This window comes from Diaphorina citri, unplaced genomic scaffold (genome assembly GCF_000475195.1).
Source record: "Diaphorina citri unplaced genomic scaffold, Diaci psyllid genome assembly version 1.1 scaffold633, whole genome shotgun sequence".
Classification (NCBI taxonomy): Eukaryota; Metazoa; Arthropoda; class Insecta; order Hemiptera; family Psyllidae; genus Diaphorina; species Diaphorina citri.
The window spans coordinates 130,490-153,669 of NW_007378066.1; the positions used below are offsets into that span (position 1 = coordinate 130,490).

The following is a 23,180-nucleotide window of genomic DNA, read 5'->3' on the forward strand; positions in this document are numbered from 1 at the left end:
AAAAAAAAAGTCGTTCGTAAATCAGAAGAAAATACTGTCGTTGAAATATGTAAATAAAAATAAAAAAGGGAGCTGCTAATTTTCCAGTTGCAATGTGTAAAGCTTTTCATTGGTGACCATATTAACTATGAGATAGATAATAAGGAAGGAGATGAATACTTGACTGCTCTCAAATTAAGCCCATCTCTTGTCAAATTGTCTCATCGAGTCAACAGAGTTCATCCTTCAGGTGGATAAAATTAAAAAATAAATAATTTGAAGAATTTTCAGTGGAAGAGAGGTGTGAGCAAGACAAAGATTGGTCTAATAACTACTGACTAGAAATCAGTACTAATACAAATCACTGCCTCTAGAGTCTAAGTTATAAACGTGAGAGAAGTGTACTAGAAATCAGTACTAATACAAATCACTGCCTCTAGAGTCTAAGTTATAAACGTGAGAGAAGTGTTTCACTATCAAGTACAAACTAAAAAGAAAATACTGTCGTTGAAATATGAAAATAAAAAAGGGAGCTGTTAATTTTCCAGTTGCAATGTGTAAAGCTTTTCATTGGTGACCATATTAACTATGAGATAGATAATAAGGAAGGAAATGAATACTTGACTGCTCTCAAATTAAGCCCATCTCTTGTCAAATTGTCTCATCGAGTCAACAGAGTTAATCCTTTAGGTGGATAGAATTAAGAAATAAATAATTTGAAGAATTTCAGTGGAAGAGAGGTGTGAGCGAGATAAAGATTGGTCTAATAACTACTGACTAGAAATCAGTACTAATACAAATCACTGCCTCTAGAGTCTAAGTTATAAACGTGAGAGAAGTGTTTCACTATCAAGTACAAACTAATCCTGCCATTGATTAAAAGTAGAAAAAAAAGTAGGCTTGGGAAAGATGAGTAAAAAACGTGAGAAAGGTGCAAGAGCTTAAAAATTAGTTGAGTAAAAACAAGGGAGATAGAGAGAGCTAAACAATCCATGCTGTTGGGAATACCAAAGTGTCAAGTGTGTCCACTAGGCCACTTTGAATTCAGGCCAAGCCATGAGAAAGGTGCAAGAGCTTAAAAATTAGTTGAGTAAAAACAAGAGAGATAGAGAGAGCTAAACAATCCATGCTGTTGGGAATACCAAAGTGTCAAGTGTGTCCACTAGGCCACTTTAAATTCAGGCCAAGCCTCAACATAGAAGCGTGGGGTTGTGCCCTCAAACAGTCTGTCCAACCAGTTGGGAAAACCATCAAGTAGTTTGTAGGCCAAGCCTCAACATAGAAGCGTGGGGTTGTGCCCTCAAACAGTCTGTCCAACCAGTTGGGAAAACCATCAAGTAGTTTGTCTTCAAGTAGATATTCTGGAGGAGGCTCTGCTTTGTGCTTGTGCAAGCCACGCTCCAAGTCAGCTTCCTCATCAGTATCCGAGTAGTCAGAGTCATTATAACCCAAGTACGCACCCAGTCCTTTGCCTTTGATTGTATTGTCTTTACTTTTGGACCCGTATTGTCCCGTGAGCTTGGCATGGTACATACAGAAGTACTTCCGATAGCCATTGATAGAGAGCACTGTACCAATACAGTTCCGCGGGTTAATGGCTAGAGGTGTGTCAGGGGGTAGTGCTTCGAGGAGAATATCTTTGAACCATTCACGTGATTGTTTACGTTCAATATTGAGATAGCCAAACATGAGAGACTTGTTCTTCCTGTAAGGCCACACCATGGCATGGAATTTAGATACCAGCTTCCTACTACTCTTGTTATCTATAAACAGGATCAAGGTGCGACAGCCTGGTTTAAGTAGTACTACAAGTCCGTTGTAAGTTTCTGCACGTAAGGCATGGAGTTTAAGTTCTTGTTTGGTTTCCTTATGTTTCTTCTCTTTGTTGACACTGTGGTTCCTCATGGAGGACGTGGTGGAAGCTGTGGACTCGGAAGAATAAGAAGAGGAATCACTCTGCATGTGAGACTTACGTATCTCTTCCTCTTCTAACTTCATGTAGTGATTCATAATCATAGCCAGGACCACAATGATAATGACGGTGAATATGAGAGACACTGCAGGTAGAATATGCTGACGACTTAGTGACTGCTGAGCCATTTCAATATGCATGAAGATACGATTGAAAATGCGCACGCCTAGTGATTGAATATACTCATCTGAGATTTCCTTCAGTGCTGTGTCGTACAGAAGATTATTATAAGGATCATTGACCAGACTCCTTAGTCCTGCATCCAGTCTATCCTTGGTCGTGTTATAATCCTTCCAATCATCAACAGCATCTCCTAGCAGCCACCCATACTTGATCTTCTTATAATCCATACGCCACATCGCAGCAATATGAAGAGAAATCTCAGAGGAATCTTCAGGCGAGGTCAATGCGTTTACAAACTCGGGTTGTTTCTCTATGAACACATACATGAAAGCAATATTATTATGAACAAAGCGACTTTCCTGTGCAAATCTCCTCAGTGTATGTCTGCTGGCATCATGCTCTGGTGAATCCTCGGAGAAGAGAACCACACATAACTTCTTCACTGGACATACAGCATCTAGCATGGACTGGGAGGATATACGAGGTAATGTAAGGTAAGGGTTGTTATCTGTTATGTCTTGTAGTGTAGGTACTGGGATGCTGTTCATTGTAATGCTAGCGCTAGGCCGATCCTTGTCTTCTTTGAATATGAGAAGAGAATCTTTATCTCCAGGAACTTTGAACCTCTGGAACACCGAGCTACTATCTTCCTGGTCATAAACGATTACACCAAACACAATGGTTGTACGATGTTTAAATGCATTGATCAGATATCGGAGACGTACTGGTAGACTTCTCTGGAATAGGAGAGCATGTACCTTGTTATCTTCTCTCCAGTTGTCTAGAAACGCATCCACATTAGTCGCTGATAACGGTACGATCAGCTTGTAAGGCAACTTCAATCGGAAAAACTCAACCATTTTCTGCACACTAAATGAAGGTTCTTTGAAGAACGAGGTGCGACCGTCTGTTAGTAACGCGATCTGAGGAAGTTGAGAGCCTACACCAAGGCGACGTGCAAGACCTTGCTCATTATGTACATGCACAGTGAAGAATCCTACACCTAGTGGTGAGAGCTCGTCCATCAACTTCTTGAATATAGGTTCTACTTGAAGACAAGCAAAGCACCAATCAGAATAGAATAGAATCAAGTGAGGTGTCGTGTAACTTTTGGGAATATAATTCTTCTCAAAGTTCCAGTGGGTTGTGGAGAGTTTGTGGAACAAGGATATATCATGCTCTTCAAATGGGAAGTTAAACCCCTCTGAGAACACATCATCAAACGGGTTATACATGTGATTGTGGAAGTTCCTACTGGCCGAGTCTTGACCACTGAACCCATCTGTTGTACCAAACAAATCATACTGCTTGCTATCTCATGTTAAAACTGTTTGGGCACAGTCTCCAAGCATTCTCCAGAGCTTAACAACCACTTTGAGGTGGTGGACCTGGCTATAAGTAAAATATTAAGGAATTTACTCTGTGTAAAGTTCTTATCTGATTCAAGAGGTTAATTTTGATTCCATCCCTGTAGTACATTGCATCTACAACAGAAGTCAGAATGTTAACTATGCATTATGATAAGGAATATTTTTTTTCCTAAAAAAAAAAAAAAAAAAAAAAAAAAAGGTTTTCATTATGTACGTGCACTGTGAAGAAACCTACACCTAGTGGTGAGAGCTCGTCCATCAACTTCTTGAATATAGGTTCTACTTGAAGACATGCAAAGCACCAATCAGAATAGAATAGAATCAAGTGAGGTGTCGTGTAACTCTTTGGAATATAATTCTTCTCAAAGTTCCAGTGGGTTGTGGAGAGTTTGTGGAACAAGGATATGTCATGCTCTTCAAATGGGAAGTTAAACCCCTCTGAGAACACATCATCAAATGGGTTATACATGTGATTGTGGAAGTTCCTACTGGCCGAGTCTTGACCACTGAACCCATCTGTTGTACCAAACAAATCATACTGCTTGCGTCTCTCTGCATCTGACAGGATATTATAGGCTTCTGTCAGCTGTAGAAACTTCTCTTGAGCTGTTGGGTCATTGTTTTTGTCTGGATGCCACTCCACCACAAGTCTTTTGTAGTTCTTGCGAATTTCCTGCAGAGAAGCAGTCCTGGGAACCCCAAGTGTTTCATAGGGGTCCAAGCTTACAGCACAGTTGATGAAAAGTACATTCAAGAGAAAGGTGTACCATAACATGATGAGATTGAAGTCTTGTCACAACCACATTGTCCTCATAATAATTGGCTCATGTTCAGACAACCTGCAAAGTGTAAAACACACATCTCAGATATTGAAAAAAACCCTTTTGTTAAGTAGAGGGATGATATTGACTTGATGACTTGAAAACTTTCTCTTTCACAATAAAAAAAACTTCACAAGATATGTTTTACAAGGTGTATTTTGTATTGTTTAGTTCAGTAGGTTCTTACAAACAAAAATATTTTATTTTATTTTTTGTTGATGAGAAATCAATATCGGCTTTAGAAAAAAAAAAAAAAGTTCGATAGGGGAACTGTAACTGTTTAGGTCTTATCGTCCCGAAAGTGAAAAGGGAAGACAGGATAGGAGAATGTCAGACATTCCGAGAACGACCCTTAGCTAAAATCCGGCCCGGGCGGGATTCGAACCCGTGACCTAGCGCTTACAACGCGGACGCGCTACCTTCCACGCTAACTAGGCTGGTGAACCTACGATTTCTAGATCCTGAAATAAATCGATTTGAGAAATACTATCAACGAGTTCAAAGAATGTATGTAGATATTTATATTTGACGTCACGACTATTTTAACTTTATTCTTTATTTCTGCATTTCAGGCAAGAAGAAGGCAGTCACCAAGAAGAACAAAGAAAATGATCCCAACGAAATTCCGAAACCCAAAACCAAACGCGGCAAAGCTAAAACTAACAAAGACACTGATATTCTGCATGAAATCAACACAGATTATAATGCCGACTTTCCCAGTGAACAGAGTCATCAACATATTGAAAAGGACAAAAGCACTAACGAAAATCGAACCAAACCTGAGAAAACCAAGAAGGAAACACGAAAGAAAAACCCCAAAACAGAAAACACGAAAAAAAGAGCTGATAAATCTAAAAAGGAAAATAAAGGCGCTGTGGACATTCGAACATACTTCCAAACAGAAACAGCTCCAAATGGCATAGAAGACATTGACGAATCGATAAACCTATTGAATACCTCACTGAACTCTTTATCCATAAACACAAATAGGATCAATAGTCTATCAAACAGATATAAAGAAGCAAGTGACATTGAACATTTAGATAAAGAAGCAATTGACATTAAACATGACATGCATTCGAGAACACAGACACTGATATTCTGCATGAAATCAACACAGATTATAATGGCGACTTTCCCAGTGAACAGAGTCAACATATTGAAAAGGACAAAAGCACTAACGAAAATCGAACCAAACCTGAGAAAACCAAGAAGGAAACACGAAAGAATAACCCCAAAACAGAAAACACGAAAAAAAGAACTGATAAATCTAAAAAGGAAAATAAAGGCGCTGTGGACATTCGAACATACTTCCTAACCAAATCAACAGAAACAGCTCCAGATGGCATAGAAGACATTGACGAATCGATAAACCTATTGAATACCTCACTGAATTCTTTATCCATAAACACAAATAGGATGAATAGTCTATCAAACAGATATAAAGAAGCAAGTGACATTGAACATTTAGATAAAGAAGCAATTGACATTAAACATGACATGCATTCGATCATTATTGAAGACACCGACACACATAGAATGAAAAGAGATGTGCTGGATATATCCAATATTATTGGGGATGTCTCCATGAATGGAAGTCTCTCCAACAGAATCGCGGGAAAATCAGACAACCTATGGAAAACTAGTGATTATAGAAACGTAGATAACGTTGTTGGAGATACCTCTATGAATGAAAGTCTCCCAATAGACAAAGCAACCGCTAGGAAATTGGACAGAGTCCTACAGGAAACTAGAGAATATAGAAAAGAAGATGAGATTAGTAAGGGTGAAGATAAAGCCGAATCTGTCCATCTAATTGACGACGATGACATCTTGAACTACTCGTTCAATACAGCGTGTAAAATAATGAGCAAAGAACACAAACAGGATCAGAAAAAGGAAAAGAAACAACCTGTATTAGACGATTTTGATGAACTAGCAGACATCGGACTTACTAACGACCGAAGTGAGAATTTATCTAGTAAATGTAACAGAGTCCTACAGGAAACTAAAAAATATAGAAAAGAAGATGAGATTAGTAAGGGTGAAGATAAAGCCGAATCTGTCTATCTAATTGACGACGATGACATTTTGAACTACTCGTTCAATACAGCGTGTAAAATATTGAGCAAAGAACACAAACAGGATCGGAAAAAGGTAAAGAAACAACCTGTATTAGACGATTTTGATGAACTAGCAGACATCGGACTTACTAACGACCGAAGTGAGAATTTATCTAGTAAATGTATCCATTTTAAAGGATTCAGACTCACAAAACAAACGACTCACACGATCAAACGCTTTACCATTGGGGTCTATGTCTTTGACGTTGAAAATATCTTCAAACAGGACTCCAGCCATTTTCCTGTTGGGATGTTCACTTCTGTTTCAACTGTCCGATGGATTTGTACTCTCCTATTTAAATATTGTATTGTACTTCTTCTTTCAAGCGGATCCACAGATAATTTTGGACTATTTTTAACTTTTCTAGCTGCTTTTTCAGTGTTTCTCTTGATTATTTTCCAATAAAAAATGAAAATATAACCTCAAAATTTTATAAAAAATCGATAAACAGAAAAAAATGGAAGTTCTGCAATCTGCAATGCGCATACCAAAGAGAAATGAGGTGTTTTGAAAAAAGAACCGTTTACATTTCAAGAGCGGGAGTTTGAAAATTCAATATTGAAGTAGGTGTTTTTAGCCTAGTTAGCTTAGTTGGTAGTGCGTCTGCCTTGTAAGCGCTAGGCCGCGGGTTCGATTCCCGCCCGGGGCGGATTTTATCCTGAGCCATCTATCCTATAGATTTTCCCAAACATAACATATTCGAAACTACTCATTCTAGGGGATTCTTCGAGAGGATTCCATTCACCGGAATCGGGGTAGCCATCCTCTCTTAAAGTTGTTGCTAGAACTAGACGGAACTTATCTCCCAAGTCTACAGGGTAAAGCCAAGTGTTGACATCTAGGATTAGATCCATTTTAGGGACTTTACAGTCTCATTCTGGCAGGATAAACAAGCGTATATTCTATGCTCTTTCCTCTGTTCAACAGGGAATTGAAATGTGAGCTTCAAATTAGAGCGAAGGCTCTACAGGATCCAGACTTCCCCTGTCGCGAACTTCTAGCTGAATTCCTGCAGAACGATCACAAGGAAGCGCCTCGAGTTAAATTCCAGTGGAGTAAACCGAACGTGAATCAATTCCTGGCATACAGAACATGGCACTTTACATTTCGCTCTTCGCAAAAGTTGTGAGGTAATTTTGAAGACGAAAACCCTTGGATAAAAATATATGGTTGGTTGGTATCAAATGATGGGAATTGACTATCAGACTATTGATAAAAATAGTGTATTTTAAGTACCGATGCGATCACATCACAATATTTGCAAAATAATCTCATGAAGCTATTCTGAATTAATGCTTCGGTGGTGCCGGTTTTTTACTTTCTATTACTACAGTATAGTGAGCTATACTAGTAATGAAAGTATTGCAATCGATCCAATTTTTTCTTCGTAAGGCTGAGAGTGCACCCCAATATACATATAGCCTTCGTAAGTGTGAATGCACTCCGATATAGCCAGATGATTTCGTAACAGCTCTGAACACCTGGGAAATGAAGAAACGGGCAACATAAGTTCGAGAAAACCCGTCATGATGTGACGTAAAAGACAACAAACCCATAAAGCTTAGCTGAAAGGGTTACAAAAACTTTAATAAAATTTAACTAATAATAATTTTTATTATTGTTAATATAATAATGACCCAATTGAAACCTTTCTACAGAAACCTTTCTACGGGTAGCTCTGGTGACACTTACCATTGCCCGAATGAGGATCAGCATGAACGAAGCCAGTCTGGAATATCTGCTCGGCAAACGCTGTGAACAGTTTCCTGTCTACATCGGCTAGACTGAAGCCTTTCTCCAGCAGACCTTCCTTGTCCGAGATCTTAACTCCGTCTATGAACTCCGTGGTGAGCACACGCTGTAAGAAATTAAGATAGAATATTAGTTTGACTCAAACGCCCTATTGACAAAGGGTAAAAATTACTAATAAAATTACTCTTCAAAATCAAATCAAATAATGAAAAGGAAAAAGTGATTGTTATTGTTTAAAGTTTAAAAGCAGAGATTTATCACAACTTTAGTGGATATCACAGCACTACTAAGTGCCTTCTTTGCAATCAATTTCCATATTTCAATAATCTTTTTACACTGGTAATACCACCACTGGTCGCTACTCGATTAAAGTAGCTATTCAAATGTTCTCACGAGGCTGAGTGTACCCCGAACTCCAAGCACAGAGCCAAAAAAACTTCGACCCCGCCGGGAATCGAAAACTGTCCGGAATTGTCCTTATTCTTTACAAGTGGAGAGAACCCCTTGAAAAGCTGCCAGCTAGCTAGGCTGGTTAAGGTTAGCTGTGTTTTCTCCCTGTTTAGTCCCACAGCTAGACGCTAGTCTACTGTCTGTTTAGCATCCCCTAGCTAGACAACCGTGTAATGTGGAGTCCCCTTTAACTTGGACGCGAACAACTAACCTGAGGTTGATATTCTCTAACTTACCATTGCCCGAATGAGGATCAGCGTGAACGAAGCCAGTCTGGAATATCTGCTCGGCAAACGCTGTGAACAGTTTCCTATCTACATCGGCTAAACTGAAGCCTTTCTCCAGCAGACCTTCCTTGTCCGAGATCTTGACTCCGTCTATGAATTCCGTGGTGAGCACACGCTGTAAGAAATTAGGATAGAATATTAGTTTGACTCAAACGCCCTATTGACAAAGGGTAAAAATTACTAATAAAATTACTCTTCAAAATCAAATCAAATAATGAAAAGGAAAAAGTGATTGTTATTGTTTAAAATTTAAAAGCAGAGATTTATCACAACTTTAGTGGATATCACAGCACTACTGAGTGCCTCCTTTGCAAACAATGTCCATATTTCAATAATCTTTTTACACTGGTAATACCGCCACTGGTCGCTACTCGATTAAAGTAGCTACTCAAATGTTCTCACGAGGCTGAGTGTACCCCGAACTCCAAGCACAGAGCCAAAAAAACTTCGACCCCGCCGGGAATCGAAAACTGTCCCACAGAATAGGGTGTGTGTACCAAATGACTTACCGTGCTACTTTTGTCCCACAGTATTCGAGGTATGTACACATAGGGTAGGTGGGCCAAGTCTTTTGAACAACGTTCCGCAATATAAGTTGTTGTAGCGGCTTTAGCTATAGCCGAAAGGTGATGGCAAAATAGAGAAAATATATCTTTTATCAGCCATACACCAGGCCGATGGTCTCTATAGCCATGTTTCATTGGCTCGTCCTGAACCGCAGTCAACCATCGCATCGCGAGGACTTGGGTTTGTTCTTTTCAAGCAGACAGAAATCTTTGAAACTATTAGACAGGCTGGTTAGGATTAGCTGTTATTCTCCCTGTTTATAGTCCGACGGCTAGACGCTAGTCTACTCTCTGTGTAACGTCCCCGAGCTAGACAAAGGAAAATAAGTTTGGCTCGAACGCCCTACTGTCAAAGGGTAAACATTTCGTTAGTATACGTAATTACTCTCATTACTCTTCAGAAAAAGGCTCCAACAGAATAGGGTGAGTGTACCAAATGTTAATGACTTACCGTGCTACTTTTGTCCCACAGTATTCGAGGTATGTACACATAGGGTAGGTGGGCCAAGTCTTTTGAACAACGTTCCGCGTTTCTGCCTTCATTTAGGAAGTCCAGTTCTTGCTCCAAAGGCACTTTAAGCTCCTGGATAAACGAAAAAAAGGACGGAGGTTCAAGATTATTATTATTTTGCCAGCCTAATTGTAAACAAAATTATAAACAATAAAAATAAAGGTTTATATAATATAAGATAATAAAATAGCTTGGTTGGTAGAGCGTTTGCCGTGTAATCGCTAGGCCGCGGGTTCGATTCCCGCCCGGGCCGAATTTTATCCTGATGGGATGATGGTCGTTCTTTGAACGGCTGGCTTTCTCCTAATCTGTCTTCCTTCTCTCTTCACTTTTGGGACCATAAGACATTAGCCCTCTATCAAACCTCTTTTTTTTTATCATTTTCTTCTGTTAAATACCTATGATTCACTATCAATTTTGAATATTAATTGTAAACCAAATCCATACTTACGTTAATGACCCACTGGAAATCAAATTTGGGATACAGGAAGCCCGCAATCCGAAGCAAAGTTTGCACAGTGGCAATATCACCTACAAATCTCTCTCTCAGATCTATGTACTGAACTTTGACAGCCACTTCGACTCCCTCCTTCGTAACAGCTCTGAACACCTGGAAAATGAAGAAACGGGCAACATAAGATTGAGAAAACCCGTCATGATGTGACGTAAAAGACAACAAACCCATATGGCTTAGCTGAAAGGGTTACAAAAACTTTAATAAAATTTAACTAATAATAATTTTTATTATTGTTAATATAATAATGACCTTGAATCAAAAGCATGCTTTTTTTGTTCTATTATGTGTTGGGCTTGGTTCAATGTACTAGGTTGCATGTTCGATTCCCGCACGGGCCGCATTTTATCCTAAACGAATAATGTTCGTTCTCGGAACGGCTGGCTTACTTCTATATTCTGCAGTTACAGTTAACTTTGTTTGATAGAAAAAGAAAGCTCTTGAAAAAGAAAGAAAAGAAAAACTCGAGCCACTTCAAAGCTAGTGTGTAACGAAATCGAACCGGGTGGGAATCGAACCTACAACCTAGCGCTTACAAGGCAAGAGGCGTGGTTAACATACCTGTGCGAGACTAGCGGCAGCTATGGGATTTTCGTCGAAACTCCGGAACAGTTGAGAATGGGTACAACCAAAGTCCTCCAGGAATAACTGATCCACTTCTCCTTTCTCTCTCAGTAGACATTTGTCTTGGAGCGCCTGAAACCAAAAGAATAATAATGCCGTTTTCTTTGTGTTATCATATCACAACTTTGATGCTCACTGCGGCATACTAGGATTTTCCAAATATCTCAATAATCCAGCGCTTAATATTTACCTATCATGCTGTCACCGGTCGCTATGCGCATTTATATTAAATAGCTACTCATTTTCCTCACGAGGTTGAGTAGACCCCGCAACAGCCAGTCACGGAATCAATCATTTAGCTCTGAACACCTGGGAAATGAAGAAACGGGCAACATAAGTTCGAGAAAACCCGTCATGATGTGACGTAAAAGACAACAAACCCATAAAGCTTAGCTGAAAGGGTTACAAAAACTTTAATAAAATTTAACTAATAATAATTTTTATTATTGTTAATATAATAATGACCTTGAATCAAAAGCATGCTTTTTTTGTTCTATTATGTGTTGGGCTTGGTTCAATGTACTAGGTTGCATGTTCGATTCCCGCACGGGCCGCATTTTATCCTAAACGAATAATGTTCGTTCTCGGAACGGCTGGCTTACTTCTATATTCTGCAGTTACAGTTAACTTTGTTTGATAGAAAAAGAAAGCTCTTGAAAAAGAAAAAAAAAAAAACCTGGAGCCACTTCAAAGCTAGTGTGTAACGAAATCGAACCGGGTGGGAATCGAACCTACAACCTAGCGCTTACAAGGCAAGAGGCGTGGTTAACATACCTGTGCGAGACTAGCGGCAGCTATGGGATTTTCGTCGAAACTCCGGAACAGTTGAGAATGGGTACAACCAAAGTCCTCCAGGAATAACTGATCCACTTCTCCTTTCTCTCTCAGTAGACATTTGTCTTGGAGCGCCTGAAACCAAAAGAATAATAATGCCGTTTTCTTTGTGTTATCATATCACAACTTTGATGCTCACTGCGGCATACTAGGATTTTCCAAATATCTCAATAATCCAGCGCTTAATATTTACCTATCATGCTGTCACCGGTCGCTATGCGCATTTATATTAAATAGCTACTCATTTTCCTCACGAGGAGGCTAAGTGGGCCCCGCAACAGCCAGTCACGGAATCAATCATTTAGATGATACAATTTTTTTGACCCCGCCGGGAATCGAACCTGGGTCTACCGCGTGCAAGGCGAGGGCAGTGACCACTCCGAAACTTTTTATTTTTTAAAATAATTAAACTTACCCTGAGCGTGTGAGGATATTGTCTGGGCAGCACATGGTCCAATGAAACCATTCCCTGGCCCAGCTTAATATAGAGTCCTCCATTAGTTAGACACATGGACAGTATTCTGTTAGCGCTGCGCTGATGTACACTCGCTAGTATGCTGGGATAGTACTCTGAATCTTCGTCTATGTCACGCAATGACCACCAGTAGTCGAACGAGATGACGGCAACAGTGTACGAGGACCTGCGCTGGGAGAAATGACAACACTGGTGAGTAAAGATAGAAACCTACTATCACTTGAGCTCACGTGACGTGAGGGCAGTGTGGCTATCTTGAACGAAATCACCTACAGTAGAACCTCGATTATTTCAACTAATTGGAACCGAGGGTAGTTGAAATAATTGTAATTCCGTATAAAATAATGAAAAACAGACACACACACACGGACCAATGGCTGAAACTTTGGATTTAGGCTCTGGGGACCTCAAAACTTGTTTTGGCACTAAAAACTGACCATCGAAATTTTGACCCGATTACATTACTTTCCTTCCTATAGGGTAAGGAAAGTAAAAAGGGGCAAAATTTAGATACAAAAGAACAAAATGGTTGATAAATACCCTATTTTGAACTGACTTTGGGGTTGAAAGGTTAAATGTTGTTTATTCTTCAGACATCATTGTAAAAAAAAAGAACATAATATCAAGCTACTCGTTATAACCTATGTAGTACCAACCAATAATACTCCACTACAAAACCACCCAAATTTAAAAAAAAAGTTGAAGTAGAAAGTAAACAAGATAATCAAAATGTGTTATCGAAAAATAAATGATTATATAAACAAGGTACCTACTCTGTAAATGTGTAAATAAAGTTTTGAATAGCTACCCTGTTTGGATATAAAAAGCCTCTACATATTTAATACACTACCGTTAACTCTGTGCATGAATAAATTGAGATGGATATTCGACCTGAAATGCCCATTTCTAATCTGAGAATAATAAAAATAAATGGAAACTTTATAAATAAATAAAACCCTCACCTTCTGTTTTCAATTTTCCCATTCAAGGTGTCACAGCAAATCTCAACTGCGGCTTCTACTGGTATATTCCGCCGCAGTTCAACTCTGCCGCACTTTGCAGCTCCGTAGTGTAGCCAGTAGCGGCCACATAACCACGTGACCTCAGTCCTATGTACCTGTACTGTGTGTACCTGAACCTCTGCCCTGTGACTACAAAAGTTCAGCGCAAGCTACGATTGAAACGTCAACGTAAGATGCGGTTGCAACCTCAACGTAAGAATCGGTTGGAACCTCAACGCTGTCTCCGGTTGAAGAGTGCAGGCTCTCCGTTTGAAAAGGTAACGTATAAGTTTTTTTTTTTTTTTTTTTTATAACGCCGACATTACTCCGCGATGAATTCCATACGGCCTGAATTTGAGAAATATCATTTCCTTCTTGATTCTCTTGAAGGGGAAACTAAAAATGAAAATCTAACGCTCTTTTATGTAGGATATGTATTTGTAGTGGCGTATCCCTCCATGAAAGCTGGAGAAACACAGCTTACCTTCCTTTCTGATGTTGACCCACAGAACTTATATATAAAGACTGCTGAAACCCTCCAAGAGATTCTCAGACTGTCTGACAGTAGCGTGAATAAGGTAGGGTACTTTCGTTTACAAGATGGTTGCCCCGATTTAGGGTGTTTGGAATGTCATATTAAACCAGCCAGTCATACTCGGACCGTCAGAACCTGTGTGACGGGCAAAGCTTTAGACCGTGGTCTCTCACATTTTCTAAGGCCGGCCATACACTATCAGGTCGCCTGTCTGTTTTGACCTGTCAGGTCCGACTTGTCATGTCTGGAATGAAGTGTGTGGCAGTAAAAACTAGTTTGTCAGGCGACCTGAGACATGATGAAAATTCGATAAGTTCTGTCATGACTCATGACATGAAGTCAGAATGCACAGTGTATGGCGGTTTCATTAGTTCTCAGGTCTCAGTTTTCAGTGAGCTTGAGCAAAGACAGCAAAAGCAAATCATCACCAGGAGGATCCATGGTAAACTGATAACTGATGTAAACAAATGAAAATAGTTTCAGAGGTCGTCATTGGAGTAAATTTAACACGTTGTTGAGAGGCAGAAAACTCGGGTCTCTCGTTCGTTGCTTCGTGAAACTCGTGATCGGGTCTCTCGTTCGTTGCTTCGTGAAACTCGTGATCGGGTCTCTCGTTCGTTGCTTCGTGAAACTCGTGATCGGGTCTCTCGTTCGTTGCTTCGTGAAACTCGTGATCGGGTCTCTCGTTCGTTGCTTCGTGAAACTCGTGAAGTTTGATGCCCAATGCCTGAAAATGATGGTAGACTTTACAAGCACATTTGGCACGTTTTAGATTCCACCAGACTTAGCAGAAAGAAGTCCCTGCTGATTTGGCAAATTTTGGTTTCATCTGACGGCATCAGATAACTAGTAAGAACTTTGGACTGGACCCTTTTTCTTGGCAGGGCTTTTACTAACGGGTCAATAGAGTGTTCCTAAATTTGATCTCTCAAAATGGACAGCTGACTTTTGTATGCCCGATTCGTCATCGAACAAAAATATTGATTTTTTTCCTCTTTACCTACCTCATCCGTCACCATGGACTAAGGGACCCAGGTAATAATGAAAATAAAAGTATTTTTTCTATACATTTTCATATAACAAATTATACCAACCTATCCGTGTAGATTCAGAAGCGTACAACATACGCAAACTTCGTGGCGTTTGGCCCACTGCCCAACGTTTTAGCGAAACATTTTGGCACACAGTAGGCGAGGAGTGAGTGAGGGTTAGATCTCAAGCTTTTTCCTCCACACAAGTTCCGACTGTCGGAGCGTCAGTGTCGGCTACTGTCGACACCTTCCTGAGTTTCGGAACCCAGCCACTCGATTGAGCTTGTTTTTCCTCCCCGTTTTCTCTTTTGAAATTCTCACCCTACGCCACTGAAGTGTTGGCTTTTTGGTTTCTGGGGTCGACACATTCCTGAGTTTCGGAACCCAGTCACTCGATTGAGCTTGTTTTTCCTCCCCGTTTTCTCTTTTGAAATTCTCACCCTACGCCACTGAAGTGTTGGCTTTTTGGTTTCTGGGTGAGTACGTTTCACCTTGAGTTGGAACCTAAAGAGAAGACCAGCGATGTACCTATAACGACCCCCCTCCCCTTCACTTGTGTGTTGCAATAGAGGAAGTCAGCTGTGTGTTGAGGATTAGCCTGGTGTATATACCGAGTGATGCGGTTTTCAATGTCCTTTGTGTTTACGTTTTTGTATACAGGGTGTGATCGCGTGTGGGTTGTACTGATATCATTGATATTCTTGTCCTTAATTGAGTAAAAGAAGAAAAGAAATTAAAGTCTCTTGTATTTGTATCTGAGGCATAGGCAGTTAAATAGTCTATGAAAACGGAGTATTGTGTCACAATTTTAAGAAGAAAAATTCTCAAGTATTAAACCAGAGACATTTTCTTTCTTCTTATCATGATAAAATTGTGCATGTTAAATAGTGTCAGGTGAACTCACCTCAGAAATGAGCCTTTGTAAAACTACTCTTGACCACTACGCCACCGAGGCAGGGATTTAACCCACGCCCTTCTGTTTACCAGGCGAGCATCTTGACCACTTCAACACTGAGACAGCTTTACCATTAAGGCCCCGAATATTGTGTTCATTCGATAAAAACGACAACTCAGTCTTCTTGAATCGCTCGATAAAAAAGTAAAAAATTTAGCTCATACAATGTTGTAGAGACTAGCAGAGATATTGTTACAGTGTTGCCAAAACGGAACCTCTCTCCCCCCCCTCTCTTTGGCCCCATTACCTCTAACGTCATAATTGGATGCCTCGTGCCAGAGCTAGTCCCGACCTAGGTCAATCTTGCAACATTGCCCGAAAACATGAGATAGGAATGATTGTGATGATTGGATACCTACTTACCTACGTTGTGTTGTATACAGCGAAGATAATTGAGGGTCTTGGCACACGAGTGTTGAATGATAATAGCTCAAGCTAGGACACTGTTAATAATAATAAATCTTGTTAATCTAGGGAATCTTCACCAAATCTTTAGGGAAGATTCCCTTGCTAAAGGAACAACAAAGATTGAGTGCGAAGGCGAAGAAGGGCATCCACTCGAAAAAAATTGTAACCAAAACCAAATGACCCCCTAATTTTCTGGAAAACTCATGGAAATTTTCTGGAAATGTCGTGGAATTTCATTCTGGGAAAAGCGTACATATATACCCTGGTTTAGTAGTTGGACTTGAACTCTGCTTGTTCAATCTCTCTCGTGTTCTATACTTACAAGTAAACAATACCAGGGTTCAATCACCCCTTCCCGAGTCTGAAATAATAATAGCAACTAAACAACAAATCAACAAAATTAATACCTCGGCTGGGATTGAACCCGCGTCCTTCTGCTTAACAGGCGAGCACCTTGACCACTACAACACCGAGGCAAACTATAGGCTTACTAATGGTGTATAGCAGTAATCATATTACACTGGAAGTATCTGTCTGATGTTCTGATGTTAGTGCCTGTAAACACAAGTAAAATAAAATAATCCTGTTAATTAAACGAGTAAAATGCCAGCTTAGATCGCTTGGAAGGTAGCGCGCCTGACTTGTAAGCGCCAGGTCGCGGGTTCGATTACTGCCCGGAGCGAACTATTTCTAAACGGATAAGGTTCGTTCTCGGAGAGAACAAGAAGGAAGACAGGATGGGAAAAAAGCCAGTCGTTCCGAAACGAACCTTATCTATTTGGGATAAAATCGGCACTCGGGTGGGAATTGATCCCGCGACCTTAGCGCTCGCAAGGCAGACGCGTTACCCTCCAAACTAACTAGGCCTTATGAATTACCAAAATTTAAAATTTAACCTCAGATTGTGGAAATCGTACATATGTAGCTAAATTAAAACTAAAGAACACGTTTTTGTACAGACCACCAAGGCTTGAATGCCGTGGGCGGATACAGCCCTCTGGTTTTGGGGGGCACAAACTGAAGAGGATGTTCAACACACATACAAAGGCCTATTCCAACACAAAATACAGCCCTCTGGTTTTGGGGGGCACAAACTGAAGAGGATGTTCAACACACATACAAAGGCCTATTCCAACACAAATAATACTATTTCCGTAGTCCACTCACCTCGTCTTTAAACTAAACTGAACATTTCCGCATTTCTCTATACACTACACAACTCCAATTTCCATCACTTTTCTTTAAACTAAACTGAACATTTCCGCATTCCTCTATACACTACACAACTCCAATTTCCATCACTTTTCTATACAGTCCTTTGAAATCAAACTAAAAACTGACAGCCTTACGTAACAGTCGAGTAATTCAACGCAGAAGACACAAAAAACGACTGACTTGACGTGCCATCGGTAAACACAAACATCACCTCCCCGAAAACAAACTTATACAGTCAAACATGGTTGTGTAAAGGCCGACACCACATTAGATCTCAATAATCCAGCGCTTAATATTTACCTATCATGCTGTCACCGGTCGCTATGCGCATTTATATTAAATAGCTACTCATTTTCCTCACGAGGAGGCTAAGTGGGCCCCGCAACAGCCAGTCACGGAATCAATCATTTAGATGATAAAATTTTTTTGACCCCGCCGGGAATCGAACCTGGGTCTACCGCGTGCAAGGCGAGGGCAGTGACCACTCCGTAACTTTTTATTTTTTTAAATAATTAAACTCACCAAATCGAACCGGGTGGGAATCGAACCTACAACCTAGCGCTTACAAGGCAAGAGGCGTGGTTAACATACCTGTGCGAGACTAGCGGCAGCTATGGGATTTTCGTCGAAACTCCGGAACAGTTGAGAATGGGTACAACCAAAGTCCTCCAGGAATAACTGATCCACTTCTCCTTTCTCTCTCAGTAGACATTTGTCTTGGAGCGCCTGAAACCAAAAGAATAATAATGCCGTTTTCTTTGTGTTATCATATCACAACTTTGATGCTCACTGCGGCATACTAGGATTTTCCAAATATCTCAATAATCCAGCGCTTAATATTTACCTATCATGCTGTCACCGGTCGCTATGCGCATTTATATTAAATAGCTACTCATTTTCCTCACGAGGAGGCTAAGTGGGCCCCGCAACAGCCAGTCACGGAATCAATCATTTAGATGATACAATTTTTTTGACCCCGCCGGGAATCGAACCTGGGTCTACCGCGTGCAAGGCGAGGGCAGTGACCACTCCGAAACTTTTTATTTTTTAAAATAATTAAACTTACCCTGAGCGTGTGAGGATATTGTCTGGGCAGCACATGGTCCAATGAAACCATTCCCTGGCCCAGCTTGATATAGAGGCCTCCATTAGTTAGACACATGGACAGTATTCTGTTAGCGCTGCGCTGATGTACACTCGCTAGTATGCTGGGATAGTACTCTGAATCTTCGTCTATGTCACGCAATGACCACCAGTAGTCGAACGAGATGACGGCAACAGTGTACGAGGACCTGCGCTGGGAGAAATGACAACACTGGTGAGTAAAGTAGAAACCTACTATCAATTGAGTTCACGTGACGTGAGGGCAGTGTGGCCATCTTGAACGAAATCACCTACAGTAGAACCTCGATTATTTCAACTAATTGGAACCGAGGGTAGTTGAAATAATTGAAATTCCGTATAAAACAATGAAAAAAAGGGGCAAAATTTAGATACAAAAGAACAAAATGGTTAATAAAGACCCTATTTTGAACTGACTTTGGGGTTGAAATAAGTTAATATAATCGAGTTTCTACTGTATATACTATGCTATGGAAGAACTTTGAACCACACCATTCTGAACTCCTCATGAGCTCACGTGACGTGATAGTAGTGTGTTTCTACCTTGAGACCCCGTTCCAAATTGTTGTGAGTTTCACACGATCTTTTTCCCCGAACGACACAAAATGTCCATAAGACTGTAGACGTGTAGACAATGTAATTTAAATGAGAGTGTTCCCACTACACGCGACACGATTTCTTTCCGAACGACATAAGTGGGAACGGGCTCGCAAAATGCTATAAACAGAATTCTAACTCACATTATGGTTCCGGCTATAAATCACTTTCTCACCTTATAAATCGTTTGATTCCGCCCAGGTGCGTTATGACAGACCGTTGACGCTGCTTATTGAGCGATCCATACGTAACTCCACTCAAGCCGGTGACACACAGCCCGAATATTGCGATCTCCTTGAGGCGGCCGCGCTGCTTGAAATAGTTGAACATTGTGATCCTGTCTTGTTCGGACTGAAGGGGTTAAATCGGCCCGTGTGTCCGCGTGATTCGAAGGGGCTAAAACAGACGAGATTTAAGTCAGTTAGAAGGAAAGCAATTATTTTTCAATTCAATTCAATTGAACTTTTATTGTTATTTATTTTATTTTTAAGATATTTGATAGAAGGAACTGTTAAAACGGAGATCTTATCGTCCTGGAATCAAAAAGAGCAGGACAGGATAGGAAAGGTTTTATAGAACGAGAACTGTAACCTGTAACTGTTGGGGTCTTATCGTCCCGAAATCGAAGAGAAGTTAGAGATGGACCGAAGAAAGCCAGCCGTTCCGAGAACAAACCCCATCGGTTTAAAATAAAATCCGCCCCGGGTGGGAATGGAACTCGCGACCTAGAGCTGACTAGCATATAGGGTAGCGCTAGGTTGCGGATTCGATTTCCGCCCAGGGGCGGATTTTATCCTCAACAGATAAGGTGCGCTCTCGGAATGACTGGCTTTCTCTCATCCTGTCTTCTCTCTTCGCTTTCGGCCGTCGTTCCCCGCCTAATACATTTTATGACCTGACTTCGGGGCGATAAGAACTTAGCAGTTACAGTAATATTTAAGCGACTGAACGGCAGCCACACAGGGATTTTAGCTCTACTAACGATGATGCGTTAAGAGATTTATTAATAAATGCGAATTCCTTGTGTTATCATGTCACAGAAGGCTGTTGGAAGTACGACATTAGATATAGGTGTGCTTCATAAGTCAAAGTACACGTAGCATAAAGAAATCCATTATTTCAGTAAAGAGTTCCATAACAGTAGGTCCCCTGTCAGATTACTGATTACCAAACCGATCAAGAATTATCATATAACAAAGAGATTAACTAAATAACTGAGTTGAAACTTCGAATTTGCTTCGTTTCATTTATAAATAATAAATATCGTTCTTCTTATTCAATATTTAAGAAGAACGAGGAATGTGGCCTAATAACCAATTCCTTTGCAACTGAAAACAACAGGCGTCATAATATTTAATACAGCTCGAATAGGACTGAAGCGTTTTCACATAAATTTTGACAGTATTAAGCAGAACCATAAATAAGGCAAATCCCCTTGTGGATGGTTCCTGCTTAATACTATCAATTTGGGCCAAATTCTCAAATTATATTGAGGACAAAATTCCTTACCTCGTCTGGGATTGAACCCGCGTCCTTCTGCTTACCAGGCGAGCACCTTGACCACTACACCACCGAGGCAAAACTATAGGCTTACAAATGGTGTCTAGCAGTAATCATATTACACTGGAAGTATCTGTCTGATGTTCCGATGTTAGTGCCTGTAAACACAAGTAAAATAAAATAATCCTGTTAATTAAACGTGTAAAATGCCAGCTTAGATCGCTTGGAAAGTAGCGCGCCTGACTTGTAAGCGCCACGTCGCAGGTTGGATTACCGCCCGGAGCGAACTATTCCTAAACGGATAAAGTTCGTTCTCGGAAAGAACAAGAAGGAAGACAGGATGGGAGAAAAGCCAGTCGTTCCGAAACGAACCTTATCTATTTGGGATAAAATCGGCACCCGGGTGGGAATTGATCCCGCGACCTTAGCGCTCGCAAGGCAGACGCGTTACCCTCCAAACTAACTAGGCCTTATGAATTACCAAAATTTAAAATTTAACCTCAGATTGTGGAAATCGTACATATGTAGCTAAATTAAAACTAAAGAACACGTTTTTGTACAGACCACCAAGGCTTTAATGCCGTGGGCGGGTACAGCCCTCTGATTTTGGGGGGCACAAACTGAAGAGGATGTTCAACACACATACAAAGGCCTATTCCAACACAAATAATACTATTTCCGTAGTCCACTCACCTCGTCTTTAAACTAAACTGAACATTTCCGCATTTCTCTATACACTACACAACTCCAATTTCCATCACTTTTCTATACAGTCCTTTGAAATCAAACTAAAAACTGACAGCCTTACGTAACAGTCGAGTAATTCAACGCAGAAGACACAAAAAACGACTGACTTGACGTGCCATCGGTAAACACAAACATCACCTCCCCGAAAACAAACTTATACAGTCAAACATGGTTGTGTAAAGGCCGACACCACATTAGTGCTTATTTAAACTGCAAAATAAGACTAAATTTTTTTTTGCTCCAGTCTATTGCGGTCAAATTCTCTACCACGTTGAGGGTAAAATTTTATACTTCGGCCGGGATTGAATAAACGTCCTCCTGATTACCAGGCGAGTGTCAATTCGAGTTTCAACTTGGGTTCAAGTTTATATTTTCTAACAGGAAGCTTTTTTTTTATATAGGAATTAAATTTATTTTGTCTGGGTTGAGTGTCACATGAGTTCCCAATAAGTCAGGTTTGCCTGTATGACAAAAATCAATTAGGCACTTACTGAATTAATCTCAGCAGAGACTTATGGATTCCAGAATGTAAAAGGTAAAACAAAGGCAACCATTCAAGAGAGATTTTATGTATAGCATTTATTTACTTTAAAAATCTTAATGGCCATTTGCCTTAGGGCCTCTCGCACACTTTAGTAGAGCGGATCTGTAAGTCTGCTTGAGACCTGAAAATTATTATTATTATTTAAAAAAGGTTTGATAGAGGGAACTGTAACTGCTAAGGTCTTATCGTCCCGAAATCGAAGAGAGCAGGAAGACAGGATAGGAGAAAGCCAGCCGTTCCGAGAACGGACATTATTCGTTCAGGATGAAATCCGCCCCGGGCGGGAATCGAACCTGAAAATTGAAACCTATGAAAATGATACCTACAGGCCTAATCGCGCGACTAGGTCGCCTCCAGTATGAGAAGCTTGTATTATATTCATAGGTTTGGATGTTCAAGTGTCGCTTTCGAGCTAATGAAAGTCGTGGATGCACTAGAACTTCTAGAATCATTTCTTCGAGGTGCGTCCAAACATAGTCGACCGGCCATCAATCGATAGCGATCGACCGGGTGAATCTATGTTGTCGAGGCAGTGTGGACGTGTCGACGGCCGGTCGACTATGTGTGGACACACCCTAAGACTGATAAGGTTCAAAGACGTGAGTTGTATTAATTTTCCTTTCAGTATTTCTCTTTTGGCGTGACAGCACAACCACGTTGACTGCCACGGGACGCTACGCATTTCAAATGGTTAATAATAGTGCTTATTTATACTGCTCGCAAAGGACTGAAGTACTTTTAATCCAGCAGTAGGCTACTACTATTACGGTTGTCAAATTCTCAAATTATATAAAAATGAATATTTGTTTGTGTGTGACTGTGTGTGTTTGTTTGTTCGAACTTTATGGCTGGCCAAACCGCTCATCCGATTGCTATGAAACTTTGTCAACTTATTGCTTGCACTCCCGGTGAACGTTATAGGCTATTTTCCGGTTCGTTTTTGTTAAGCTACGCCGAGCAAGACCACTGAATGGATGAGTGACATAAACGGCCATGCCTTAAGGATTTACTAGCAGAGCGAAGCGACGGATTTCGGCTAGTTGAGGATAAATTTCCATACCTCGTCTGCGATTGAACCCACGCCCTCCTATTTACCTAGTTTTCTTTTTCCTATTTACCTAGT

The 23,180-nt window shown here is 40.5% G+C and overlaps 4 protein-coding genes and 2 long non-coding RNA genes across 9 annotated transcripts in view; 2 read left to right on the plus strand and 4 right to left on the minus strand.

Moving 5' to 3' along the window:
• LOC103510689 (DNA-directed RNA polymerases I, II, and III subunit RPABC3) overlaps positions 1-6,661 on the minus strand; it is a 14,218-nt gene extending 7,557 nt beyond the window's left edge. Inside the window, exon 1 of the mRNA XM_008475373.3 lies at positions 6,519-6,661. Coding sequence (XP_008473595.2) covers positions 6,519-6,626 — 108 coding nt within the window. The 5' untranslated portion in view covers positions 6,627-6,661. The remainder of the gene's footprint in view (positions 1-6,518) is intronic.
• LOC103510682 (KH domain-containing, RNA-binding, signal transduction-associated protein 2-like) overlaps positions 1-13,501 on the plus strand; it is a 115,526-nt gene extending 102,025 nt beyond the window's left edge. For both annotated transcript variants that reach the window (XM_026824684.1, XM_026824685.1), the window contains exon 5: positions 13,392-13,501. In XM_026824684.1, coding sequence (XP_026680485.1) covers positions 13,392-13,477 — 86 coding nt within the window. In that variant the 3' untranslated portion in view covers positions 13,478-13,501. The remainder of the gene's footprint in view (positions 1-13,391) is intronic.
• LOC113468051 lies at positions 475-1,226 on the plus strand. The gene is made up of 2 exons (XR_003391919.1): positions 475-910; positions 1,045-1,226. It is a non-coding gene; the product is annotated as an uncharacterized LOC113468051 (long non-coding RNA).
• Positions 1,127-6,709, minus strand: LOC103510683 (dnaJ homolog subfamily C member 16). 3 transcript variants are annotated; one of them, XM_026824681.1, is made up of 4 exons: positions 6,572-6,709; positions 3,970-4,283; positions 1,252-3,365; positions 1,127-1,168 (listed from the first exon to the last, which is right to left on the minus strand). In XM_026824681.1, exons 2-4 carry the CDS (start codon positions 4,217-4,219, stop codon positions 1,142-1,144), a joined length of 2,391 nt encoding a protein of 796 aa, XP_026680482.1. In that variant the 5' UTR covers positions 4,220-4,283; positions 6,572-6,709; the 3' UTR covers positions 1,127-1,141. The 3 variants fall into 3 exon arrangements, with proteins under 3 accessions (XP_026680482.1, XP_026680481.1, XP_026680483.1); XM_026824680.1 differs by having other exon boundaries at positions 6,555-6,690; XM_026824682.1 differs by having other exon boundaries at positions 1,252-3,077; positions 3,682-4,283; positions 6,555-6,690.
• Positions 13,502-16,759: 3,258 nt separating the features above from the next.
• Positions 16,760-17,563, minus strand: LOC113468052. The gene is made up of 2 exons (XR_003391920.1): positions 17,500-17,563; positions 16,760-16,887 (listed from the first exon to the last, which is right to left on the minus strand). It is a non-coding gene; the product is annotated as an uncharacterized LOC113468052 (long non-coding RNA).
• Positions 17,564-18,129: 566 nt separating this feature from the next.
• Positions 18,130-21,645, minus strand: LOC108252584 (uncharacterized aarF domain-containing protein kinase 5-like). The gene is made up of 5 exons (XM_026824679.1): positions 21,460-21,645; positions 20,776-20,924; positions 19,442-19,662; positions 18,614-18,839; positions 18,130-18,273 (listed from the first exon to the last, which is right to left on the minus strand). The coding sequence occupies exons 3-5, from the start codon at positions 19,594-19,596 to the stop codon at positions 18,130-18,132; spliced, it is 525 nt and encodes a 174-aa protein (XP_026680480.1). The 5' UTR covers positions 19,597-19,662; positions 20,776-20,924; positions 21,460-21,645.
• Between the last annotated feature and the right edge of the window lie 1,535 nt (positions 21,646-23,180).

Excerpts from the sequence above, each read along its gene's own strand:
- LOC103510683 (XM_026824681.1), bottom strand. The coding sequence starts at position 4,219 with ATGTTATGGTACACCTTTCTCTTGAATGTACTTTTCATCAACTGTGCT. Across the intron at positions 3,366-3,969 it reads CAAGCAGTATGATTTGTTTG|GTACAACAGATGGGTTCAGT; the intron begins GTACAACAGATG and ends ATGATTTGTTTG. Across the intron at positions 1,169-1,251 it reads CCCCACGCTTCTATGTTGAG|GCTTGGCCTGAATTTAAAGT; the intron begins GCTTGGCCTACA and ends TTCTATGTTGAG.
- LOC108252584 (XM_026824679.1), bottom strand. The coding sequence starts at position 19,596 with ATGTTCAACTATTTCAAGCAGCGCGGCCGCCTCAAGGAGATCGCAATA. Across the intron at positions 18,840-19,441 it reads GGAATCAAACGATTTATAAG|GTCCTCGTACACTGTTGCCG; the intron begins GTGAGAAAGTGA and ends CTCCCAGCGCAG. Across the intron at positions 18,274-18,613 it reads AATATCCTCACACGCTCAGG|GCGCTCCAAGACAAATGTCT; the intron begins GTAAGTTTAATT and ends TTTTGGTTTCAG.